Source organism: Lacerta agilis, chromosome 4, assembly GCF_009819535.1.
Source record: "Lacerta agilis isolate rLacAgi1 chromosome 4, rLacAgi1.pri, whole genome shotgun sequence".
In the NCBI taxonomy this organism is placed as follows: domain Eukaryota; kingdom Metazoa; phylum Chordata; class Lepidosauria; order Squamata; family Lacertidae; genus Lacerta; species Lacerta agilis.
The window spans coordinates 30,481,475-30,493,414 of NC_046315.1; the positions used below are offsets into that span (position 1 = coordinate 30,481,475).

The 11,940-nt window shown below is 44.3% G+C and overlaps 1 protein-coding gene across 1 annotated transcript; it reads right to left on the bottom strand.

Moving 5' to 3' along the window:
- Positions 1–5,510: 5,510 nt before the first annotated feature.
- On the bottom strand, positions 5,511–11,494 carry ZDHHC23 (zinc finger DHHC-type palmitoyltransferase 23). Its single transcript, XM_033146549.1, has 4 exons — positions 11,124–11,494; positions 8,710–9,411; positions 7,359–7,526; positions 5,511–6,315 (listed from the first exon to the last, which is right to left on the bottom strand). The coding sequence occupies exons 1-4, from the start codon at positions 11,264–11,266 to the stop codon at positions 6,048–6,050; spliced, it is 1,281 nt and encodes a 426-aa protein (XP_033002440.1). The 5' UTR covers positions 11,267–11,494; the 3' UTR covers positions 5,511–6,047.
- Between the last annotated feature and the right edge of the window lie 446 nt (positions 11,495–11,940).

The following is an 11,940-nucleotide window of genomic DNA, read 5'->3' on the forward strand; positions in this document are numbered from 1 at the left end:
GACTCTTTCTCCCTACTGAATTAACCACACAGCCAGCAAATCCGCTGATGATGTGGTAGGGAGGTGTTGAATCCACAAACTATTATTCCTTGCAAATTGAACATTCAATTAGAATGAAGGAAAGAGTGCCTGAAAGGGATGTAAGAATAACCTATAGGCAGCAGTACAGATAGCACTGCTGGGAACAGTTATTGGAAATTCAGATATTCTGTGAGGGGTTCTAGTTCACTTTGTGGAAAGCAAATTAAGATGCCTCATAGTCAGAAAGCTTTCTGTCCTTTAAAAATGTGAGGTTTTGATATTAGAGCTGCTTTGCCCTCGCAACTCCTTCTGTCCCTAGGCACATTTGAGGCTCTCTCAGTTGCTGGATTTTCACTTCAGCTTGCAGAGTTTGAATGTCAAAACATTCTAAGTCCAGTAACTTACCTCCCATGATGTCATGTGGAATCTTAATTAACATTCTGTCAGCTCAGTCAAGCAAGTCTTCAGACTTCATAGCACAGCACCACACTTAAAAAAAACAAAAAACCCATAGTATATTGTATAGATAAACCAGTCGTAGTTAAATCTTAACCGACAAGTAGGGGCAACCCTTGTAGTAGTATACCGCTTGAGATGATATTTGAATTGTAGTGCTTTGTTACAAAAGCAAAAAAAAAAACAAAAAAAAAACCCGCTCAGAATAATTGCGAACTAGCCAGTTTGTTCTCAACAACTAATGTAGATTAGCGCCCCTCCCTTTTTTGCACACAGATTGTGACTGTGGAGGTGGTTAAAAGAGTAAAAAGCAAAAAAAGAAATCGGCTCAATCTTGGGTTTGTTACCTTAATTTCTACAAGAGTAACCCAAAGTAATCTGCTAATATTCTCTCCCACTCTCCAAAATTTGTAAGTAAACACACTGAAGAAGATACACATCCGTTTGATTTTGCTTTATTACCAGCTTAGCTATCTTCAGTTGATTCAGAAAGTCCTTCAAGCCATTCAGAAGGTTTAAAGTACATAACAGTTTTGGTTTACTGCAGTCTTGGACTAAAGATAGGAGTCTGAAAATGCACCTCTTAGCCTCTGACACCTGAGATGTACTGTATATTGTTCAGGACCCACCCAATTCCTGTGATAATAGGTATTAACTGTTTTTAATTCTGAATTTTAAATCATTGTAACCTGCCAGGGGGCCAGCTAGTGAAGGACACATAATAAATTTGATGTTATTGTTTTTCCAGAGAATAGTATTTTTTAAAATAACTTTGGGTACAATCACTCAACACTTATTTTTAAAAGAAAATTTATTTAACTGTGTTTAACAACTGATCTCAAATGCAGGGCACATAATAAAATGATGTCAACACAGTGCTCAATAAAACTTGCAGATAAAATATCTCATAATTTTCCAAATACCTGGGGTTGGGGGGAAATTGAGAGAAGCAATTCAGATATTCTCCACACTGCCATCAAGCTTATAAAATATGAGCTGCAGCAAGGTTTTTAAATAGAATTCAAGTCCTATACAGTAGAGCTTGGCAGAGGAATAAAGGCTTCCAGGAAGAGAAATGTCACTTAAAATATGATAGAAAAACATTTGTAATTGCACCATCCTGCCCTGCAGAGGCTAAATACATTCAAGATCAAGATTAAAAGTCACATAACACATGATTAAGACTCTGGACAGTAGGCAGTTATTACTTGCTCTAGAGAAAATGCTCTCATAGCAAATTATTTTAAGACACTTGAAAGCAATCTACTTTGAAAGAAAAAAGCACCATTAAAAAACAAGGAGAGGCTGGAATATCATTGGCCTGTTGGGAAGAATCAGTTTTTACTTAGCCATTTTAAAGAGATGAAGGAAATATCTAGATGTCTTGCTTCAGTCACTCGACACCTCTACAAAAAAAATGTACTCTGAAAAGTACAAATGTATGACTGGGAAGAAGCATCAGGTTTATTCCTAACACGGTTTACAGTAGTGTTTTCATATTGCATGGGTTTGACTTTGACACCACTATGACAACAACGCAGGAAATTGAGTTCTTAGGAATTCACTGGTGTCAAATTGTGCAATACAGAAGAGCTTTTAAAGGGAATTCTGTTCAGATGAGCCCCCTTAACCCTCCAGAGAGGCACAGAAAGGATGAGCAAAGATTAAGCAGGTGGAAGGGAAGCTTGTGCCCCATACTAGATATAGCCCAACCAAATATTATTACCATACAGTCATACCTCTAGATACGATCGCTGCGGGTTGCGAATGGCGCGGGTTACGAACTCTCATAACCTGGAAGTACCGGAACAGGTTACTTCTGGGTTCGGCGGTTCGCACAGACACATCAAATGACATCATGCGCCGACTCGCAGCCCACGCATGCGCAGAAGCGGCGCTGCGGGTTGCGTTCTGCTCAGGATGTGAACAGGGCTCCGGAACGGATCCTGTTCGCATCCAGAGGTACCACTGTATTTGCCCGAATATAAGCCGCACCTTTAAAATTAATGGGGTGGGAAAGAAAAAAAGATAATACCCAAATATAAGCCGCTCCCTTAAAATTCTGCAGGTACTCACACCTGTTATGTTTTACCATATGTCTGTTTCAGCAGCGATAACGTAAAAGTCAATTTTTGTAAGATTGCGAATTTAAGCCGCGCTTTAACTTTTCACGGTCAGAATTTGGGGGGAAAGTGAGGCTTATGTTCAGGCCAATATGGTACATACCTTTTGCACCTCCTCTAGAGTAAATAGTGTGTCTCCAACCTTTCTGTATACTTATGAAAGAAGCTATTTCTGTCCGGAAGATTAGCTTAAAACTATAGTCACACAGGAGGAAAAATAGCTCGGTTGCTTAGAGCATGGTGCTGATAATGACAGGGTTGCAGGTTTGATCCCCGTATGGGACAGCTGCATATTCCTGCATTGCAGGGGGTTGGACTAGATGGTCCTCAGGATCCCTTCCAACTCTATGACTCCCTGAAATCTTCAGTTTAAAATGGGTAGGCATTACCTCCCACTTATGTGCTGCAATGCGCAAGAGTATTTAAGAAACCTCTAAAAATCTGCATGAGCCCATTTATAGCCACATTCCATGGCAACATTTCCTTCATATAAATGTGCTTTATTTTTCCAATACATCAGTAATGTAATCCTTTCAACTTCCCTGAAGAATGCTAGAAGTATAATCAACTGTTGGCTTAGTAAGAAACAAGTCCTTGCAAAGCACACCTCCAGCCAGCATGGCCAGGGTCTCAAGGGTGATGAGAGATGTTGGCCAGCAGCATCTTCAGGTCACCACATTGGCTACCCTTTGGCTAGTAAAGCTAGGCTCTTTACCTTTTGCTATCGGGGACACAGCCCATGTCTCAGTCTTCGGTCTTAACAACATAATACAGCACCATCAGTGTCACACTGTAGCTTACTCAGTGGATTACCATAATGATGCAGTCAGACTTTTATTCATTTCCCTACCTTAATTTATTCCTGCTGCACACTTCCTACATACTGTATATACTTGAGTATAAGCCTAGTTTTTCAGCACATTTTTTGTGCTGAAAAAGCTGCCCTCGGCTTATACTCGAGTGAGGCGGGCGGTGGGGGCAGCGAGAAAGAAGCCCTTTCTCTCCGCTCGTGCCGCCACCTGCTCTCCCCAGTCAACCATTCCTTAAGAAGCGTGCAAGAACGGTGGTTCTTTACTATCCCCAGGCAGCTTGTTCCATTCCTGAACTGCTCGCATAAATGCAAACTTAACAAAGGAGGAAGAGGAAGGAGCAGCCCAAAGGGCTGCTTTCGGGCTGCTCGTTCCTCCTCCTCCTCCACAGCAGCAAAGGTGAACCGGCTTATACTCGAGTCAATAAGCTTTCCCAGGTTTTTGTAGGAAAATTAGGTGCCTCGGTTTATATTCGGGTCGGCTTATACTCGGGTATATACGGTACCACCAGCAGGGAGAAGAACCTTTGTATAGAGTGCATTTCAAGTCTCTTTCTGCAAATATTTTACTTCCTGGTGGGCGGGAACACTCTGATGATTTGCTGCATTGCACTAACGCCCTAAAAACAGAGAAGGCAAAACGCAACTCTTGTTTCAGTTAAACGCTTGTGTGCTTGTTCTGTTGCCAAGCTGGCTTGTTCAAATAAACTGATTAATATTAACCACTTTGTCAGCTTGAAGGAAAGAAGCCAGTTTTTAAGCAAAGCTTCTGAACTCCTTCCACCTGCAGGGAGCAGCAGAGTGCAAACGTGAAGCTCAACAAAACTGGATGGAAGCCATGCTAAACTATGGTTTAGTACAAGGTCTGAACTCAGACAGTGTCTCCAGTTATATATTTTGCAGCCAAAGATGCAACTATTTCAAACTGTCTGAGGAGCATGTACATTTACTGTCTAGAAGTGAACCCATGTGAAAAACTAAGAAACTAGAGAATTCTAATTCCCACTTCCCTCCAATTCCAAGTTGAACATTACCATTATGCATGGAAACCTCATGTCTCACCTTGAGTCTATATCACCTTGTTTGGAAGAACAGTTCTGTTGCCTTTTATCTCTTGGTACCATATAACATCGTATGAGTGGAACTGCAATATCTTATTTCAGCAGCAAGCAAGCCTTACTTAAGCTGGTACCCTCCACATGCTTTAGATTGCAGCACCCAGGTACAGAAAGCAGTAGGTGTAAAAGCAGAATAAATCATTTTCTACATCCATGGCTACCAATTCTCTCAGTTCAATGAGGCCACCAGCCCTACAGTCCCATTATTGCACAGTGATCCTATCTAAATGGAACTTAAACCTTTCTAATCATCTGATTGAGCAAATGACTTTTTATGGGAACACTATTGAGACAAGGATCCTAAATAAACAATCAATTAAAATAGTTGATCATACGTGATGCAAAGCAGTGATAGGTTCCATCAATTCTCTTTCATTATTAAGTACTTTCTAATGCCAATTGTTTTTGTGCTTTTTAAAGTTTTTGGATCCAAGTGATTTAAGAGTTTATTTTCAGCAATTGCAGCATGGGTAGGCAAACTAAGGCCCGGGGGCCGGATCCAATCACCCTCTAAATCGAGCCTGCGGGTGGTCCGGGAATCAGCGTGTTTTTACATCAGTAGAATGTGTCCTTTTATTTAAAATGCATCTCTGGGTTATTTGTGGGGCATAGGCATTCGTTCTCCCCCACCCCCCAAAAAAATATAGTCCAGTCCCCCACAAAGTCTGAGGGACAGTGGACCAGCCCCCTGCTTAAAAAGTTTGCTGACCCCTCAATTACAGATTTCATTTTTAACCTTTCTGAATGGATGGGGGGGGAGAATAAACATTCATTAAATACAAATGCTTTCTCTGAGGTGTTTTGAGAACACCACACAAAACCACCCCTGCTATCTACCAGTCTCACAAACCACAGCTCCAAAGAAAATGTCACACAAAGGCACTTAGTAGAACCACTGAAGCAACGAGTTGTGTGAGTGGGGTGAAAAGTAACATCATTTGTCGGTTTTGCGGGGTTGTTGCTATTTTGCTCTTTTTCTGCATGGGGGTGGAAGTGCCCCCTTTTTGATACCACCCATGGCCATCACCACCATTGACAAGCACAAAATTAAAGCTCATGGTCAAATGAACTTCCTTGTGGTACATTAAGATTAGTCCGCACAAGCACATGAAGTTTCTCAAACCTATAGAATTAAAAAATACACTACCTCTTCAGCACCGCAACCCAACAGCAGTGATCTCTTTGCCAGGTTAATGTCAGGAATGTTCCTGACAGTTAATGTGTATAATCCTTGTAAACAGCTACGTACACAGTCCATTGGCACAAGCGCATAGAACTGTAGACTGAGACGCTAATCCAAAACTGGTTGCCAGCTGTGGCTAAGCAGGTGAGCACTTAAGAGGCTGACATACATAGTCACCCACATAACCAGGTCATTTGTGCCCAGCATTTGGAGTATCGCCTGTTTCTGAGAAAACGTTGCTCTTAAAATATGGCTTAAGAGATGAGAACTACCTGTCCCCTTAATGACTTCAGGTGTGGATGATCAGTTAACTAAATGTGATTGATAGGAAGCTGCTTTCATACAATGTCTTCAGTGGAGCGCTGCAGATCGGCTGAGCGCAAGGTCAAGAACTGGATCCAATTGTGCAGAATGCCCCGATGGTATTGGCCTGTGTCAACCACCATTCCCCATAACAGCCTCCGCCCAGTGTTCTCCTTCAAAGCAATTCGAGCTTCCCTCTCAGTCACGTTGTAGCTGATGTTCAAGAGCTGGATGAGAAGGATGTAGCCCATGCCGGAAGTTACAATGGTACAGTACCACACACAGGTGAACGAAAGGGCAGAACTAGAAGGGGGTGGAAACAGAAAGCAAGGAACCTGTTTTAATAGGGACACAACGGCATTGCTGTGGGGCTACAGAGAAAAGGGGAGACTGACATGCTATTTTGAGAGTAAATAGTAGAAACTTTTGGTGCCTTTCCATCTCAGATTCTGCATCACAGCAAATTGCAATCTCATTTCCCCACTTAAGTGTCTCATTTCATTGCAAAAATTATTTTTCAAACAGTCCATCATCTATGCCAGGCATAGGCAAACTCGGCCCTCCAAATGTTTTGGGACTACAACTCCCATCATCCCTGACCACTGGTCCCATTAGCTAGGGATGATGGGAGTTGTAGTGCCAAAACATCTGGAGGGCCAAGTTTGCCTATGCCTGATCTATGCCTTACTATAAGGTAATAAGCATTGGGATTTGATTATTGCTAAGCTCAACAAACAGTTCTCTGCCCTATACTTCTGCTCTGCAAAAACGCCCATAGCAATGTAATTGCACTCAGGTGGTTACAGATGGTCTCTTTACAGGTTACAGACTGATCTCCCACACCCTGGGCATGCTATTTGAATATCCCTAAAGTATGGGTAGCCAGCACGATGCTCTTCAGATGTTGAGGACCATAATGCCCATCAGTCCCTGCTAGCATAATCACTGATGGGAGTTGTATACCACAACATCTCTACTCCTTCTGCAAAGGCCACAGTTCTTCCTTTACACAACCACACTTTTTGTCGTTAAAAATGTTACCTGACCATGCAAAAGAACAAAAATAAAACAACCCAAAAAGGAACACGGGACTTTATCTTTGTTTCAACCACAAGAGTCTCATATGGTCACTTGGGCAAGTCACACAAGCACAAAATAGTGCACCGCAGCATGCCAATCTATGAAAGCAGCACAAAGCTTCCCAAGGACAAAGGTTTTGACATTAGCAAACATCCCAGCATGCACCTCGGGCCAAGATAGCAGAAGCCAGGCAGACCAGAGGACTGCCCCTCCGACAGAGGGTCATATCAGTAGTTTCTTATCCCACTGCAGAGTATTTCTCTCACCTGTAGTCTCCATAGACACCAGGACAGTAGAAGAGTGCCTTGATGGTAGCCTTCCCTCTACAGATGGTGTCCAGAGTCAGAGAAATCCCATACACTGATGTGAGCAGAAAAAGGGAGAGTGCAAGGATAAAGGCTTGGTGGTTCTGTTCCCCGACACAGCTGTTAATCCTCCAAGAGATAAAAGAAAAACCTTTTTTACAAACAAAGTGGTGTAAGATAAAGAAGGTGCCAGATTCTGGTGTCCATTAACTATTCTGATGTCCAGCTGAGGAGTAGTTAACTATGGTTTGCAGCACGAACACAATTTGCAGGTTTGGACAAAATGGCAATTGTTGGTTTGACTCATTGAAGGCTCATTTGCTAGGCACCAAACCATGACTGCCCATTATGTCTAAACCAGGCTAACAGAGAAGATTAATATAAACTTGGTTTTCAAACTAGCTTATGTAAATAGACCCAATATACAACAATCTGCACCACTTAAGACTAGCTGTTAGAAAGCTATAAAATTCTGCACTGTGGATATTCTGCACCCCAACAAATCTTTCACACATGAAATGTGAAATTTGTTACCTACACCCAGTATCCTAAAGGCCTGAACTTGCACGGTTTAACAAGTTTCTGGCCCTGATGTTTATAAAACTTGGAAAAACAAAGGTTCAGAAATGAGAAGAGAGCTGGGCAAGTTTTACTTGAGATTCCTGCATTGCAGGGAGTTGGACTAGATGATGCTTGGGGGCCCCCTTCCAACTCAACAATTCTATGATTCTGTGACTTCCAGTGGTTCAATGCCCTGCAGAGCTCTGCAGCTACTATTCAAAGCATTTTCTTCCACCTATCTCTAAATGGCCACTCTTCCCCCATTCCCTTTGGCCCACATTTGGAGGAAAAAACATCCCAATATTTTGACAGCCCAAATACCTGTAGCAGTATGTATTGTTTTTAAAAACTGGCCCAAAGTGAAGTGTGCAGGTTTGCTCTTGACTACAGAAGCCACTACACTAAGTACACACACCCCTAAATGAAACCATTAATGTATCACAGCATTTACAACTGCTGATGGATGGCATAACAGATTATTAAGTTCCCCTGGGGAGATCTGGCACTTCCTCAGCTTGCCTGGTTATAAAATGGAACAGAAAGGATACTGAATGCAGGAAAGAGCAAGTATTAGACAGGGAACGCAATTCATGCCACAAAACTCACTATGCAGCAGATCAATTAAACATACTGACAAGAGCCCAAACAAACCGGAAAGGAATTTTGGGGCAAGAGGAGATCCGTGACTCATTGGTAACAAAGATATCTGAAAACATACGTCAAAGCCAACTTGAAACTCCAAGAAACATACCAGACACAGTGATGATCCAGTCTCTTCACGCACCTGCCACATATCCGGCAGTGCCCAGCTCGGGCTGGCCTAACCAAGTGACACTTGGTGCACCAGTCCTCCGTGACCCCACCTGTCCCTGCTTCCAACACTGTGGCATAGCCCTCAGGGTAACTGTTCATTGCAATGTCAGGCACAGCTGCTGCCTTGGAGCTCTCCAGGTCATTCCTGTTTGAGATGCTGTTATTGTTGATGTTGCTGCCTTGGTAAAGTGCTTTGTTACTGCTCGTTTGGCAGGGAAGGTAGCCAGGGTCTCTCTTGGCTTGAGACAGGGCCACCAGCATAAGGATTAATCCACAGGTGAGAAGGATCACCTGGCTGGTGCTCACATGGCCTCGGGGTACCACCTCTTGGAGGAACACGTAGTACATGTAGCCTAAGGAGAACAGCCCTAGACTCAAGAAGAAAAGAGTCTGGCCCTTCTTCCTGTGTGTGAGGTAGTAATACCACAGCACCAGTACAGGAAGTGATATCAGGATGACAAGAGCCAAGAGGAGGTGCAAAGCTGCTATGTGAAGGAAAACAGGCAACAGGATGATTGGCGGGAGGAGGCTGATATCGACCTTTACAGCCCCCCTAAGCCATGGGAGGCGAAAGCGGTCTGTGACGGTGTCTGCAATTCTCTCTAGAGTTCCCGGGGGCAAAGATCTGCAAGTCAGCCACCTGTTAGGGAAAAGCACAGAGGTCTGCTCATGTAAGACTGAAGAGACCAAGAAATACATTTGTGTTGGCTTCTGTCACTCTCTCAAGTCACTTTGTGTCAGATCTCACCAAAGTACAGCTGTTTGGAGCTGCTTCGGACAATTGTGGATGAGCACATGTTTATATTCCCTTTTTTATTATGCATATAGACAAGTGTAAAAATGATGTGTGAAATGGCCATAATTCTTCAGTTTCTACCCAGAAATTTGAATAGTATTATGTGGGGCTGCATCTCATCATATCTCATCATATCGTCCTAATGCTCATCTGAAAATGATGAGTGTATCACATTGTCAGTAAATCCAGTTCTGTGAAACTAGCCCTCAACTTTCTCAAGTTCTATTCTTGTCTGGTCTGTCAGTTTACCTGGCAAAGAATCTCTCTGTAGAATAGTGCTGGGAATCACCATGGCCCTTCAGATGTTGTGGAGATGCAAACTCCCATCAGCCCCAAGCAGCATGGCCTATCACCAAGGATGATGGGAGTTGTAGTCCAATGGCTGCAGCCTCCCCATCCCTGATATAGAAAGACAAGGATTCACAAGCTCATGAGTTCACCCACCACTTTTAGTACACTGAATAGGGAAGATGGAAGACATTTACGGCTCAGAGAAGTGTGTTGGGTTTTGTTTAGTTAAAGCAAGATCATTGTGGGAGAAAATGGCCGGAACTCCTCCACATAACTTCCATAAGCTCCAGACATGGTCAGGGAATTACAGCCCAAGACCATCTGGAGAATCACAGGTTCCCTCATGCCTGCCTAAGGCCACTTCAAATGTTCTCTTTCCAAGAAAGAAATAATATGTGCTAGTCTTGCAGAGAAGTTGCCTAAATTATGCAAGTACAGCTGGTCAACTTCCAACTGGGTAACCTTGACCAAGTTTAACATAGGGAACACTTGCAAAGCTTTGCTTCACTGCATATGTGTCCTTGAAGGGAAGCCACACCCGGAGGGGGGGGGACAACATTAAGAAGCAACCCTTACTCTCCAACATTCCCATAGCAGGGGTTTGGGTTTTTTCCTTCCTACTTTTGGAAACTACTGCCCAGTGTTGACATTTGCCAATTTCAAAAACTCTTCCAAATTCCCATGGTTACACCAATTTTTTTTTCTAAAAGGACTTTAGGAGTTGCATGTGATGGACTCAACATATAAGGTTTTCCATCTCTATGGAAAAGACACAATTCTTCAGAGTTTGTGCCTCATGGGGATGTTAAAGGCATAGTAGCTCTGGTATTTATTATTATTAATAATAATTTTGTAAGGTACCTCAAGCAACAGAGGTGGCCATCTGATCAGACAGAAATCAAGTGATTACCAGAATCACCACATGTGGAGCAGATAAAATACTCTGAATAGGGACAGAGCTCTGAAACCATACGCTGGAATGCAGGCCTTTTTATGCCAGAAATTTGAAGACAGGAGGAGGGAGCAGCTAAGGGCCACCCCAATGGCCACAACGGAAAGATCTCACTCAAGCCACAAGCAGGGCAGCCACCAACAAGCTAACTACTAGCACATTGGCAAAGCTAAGCAGGGTCCGGCGTGGTTTCAAATTGGACGGGGGAGAGGGCACGTGTTGTGAGATTTCTGCACTGCTAGATGACCCTCGGGGGTCCCTTCCAACTCTACAATTCTATGAAAAGTGCCAGCTGGGTCAGTTTCAGACGTACCTTTCACAACCCTCGTCGAGGTCCTCGCACTCACAGAAACACGCCGCCAGGTGGCTCCTCTGCCCCTTCCGATCCAGGTACTCGCAGCAGCAGAGGGTATCCCCCGCCTCGGGGCCTCTAACTTTCTTCCTCCCACGTTTCATGGTGGCAGCAGCAGCAGCAATGGCCCCTCCCGCCCTCGCAAAGACCGGAGGGCAGAGAAAAAAGAGGCGCGGGGAACCTCTCTCGCAGCATACAAAGGGCAGGGAACTCCAGGGGAAGTTCTCATTAAAGCCAGTTACCCAAAGAAGACTTTTGCAAACGAGCTGCGGAGGCAGAGGGGCAAGGCGACAGCAAAGAGCCTTTTGCAAGCCCGAGGGAGAGGAAAACGAAAGGGGGGGGGAGAGGCGCGCAGCGATTTTCCTACTAACTCCGCCTGACACCTGTAACCAAGCGCCAGGCGGCAGCGAGGTTCTTCCCTTCCTGCAACTTGCTTAGCCTCCACCCGGGTAACCTAGGTCTCCTCCGCCCGTTTGCAATCGATGCGCATCCAGTGACTTCTCCTCGCGTTCTAACTTCCCGGCTATCAAGGTGCAAAGAAGGAATTATTGTTGGGCGAGGAGGGGAGCAGCTCCCAAGCCCAACGTGCTCCTCCTTGGCCAACGAGGATTGGCTGGAATCTCTGCAGGCTCCGCCTCCCTTTTCTCTCCCTCCTGCCCCCGCCTTGCATCCAGGGCGCGCCCTCTCCGTTCTCCCCTAAGCGACCTCGCCGAGCGACCTAAAGTTTTCCCAGTTTCCGGCTTCCTTGGCACGCCGGCCTTGTCCTATCCTCCCGTGA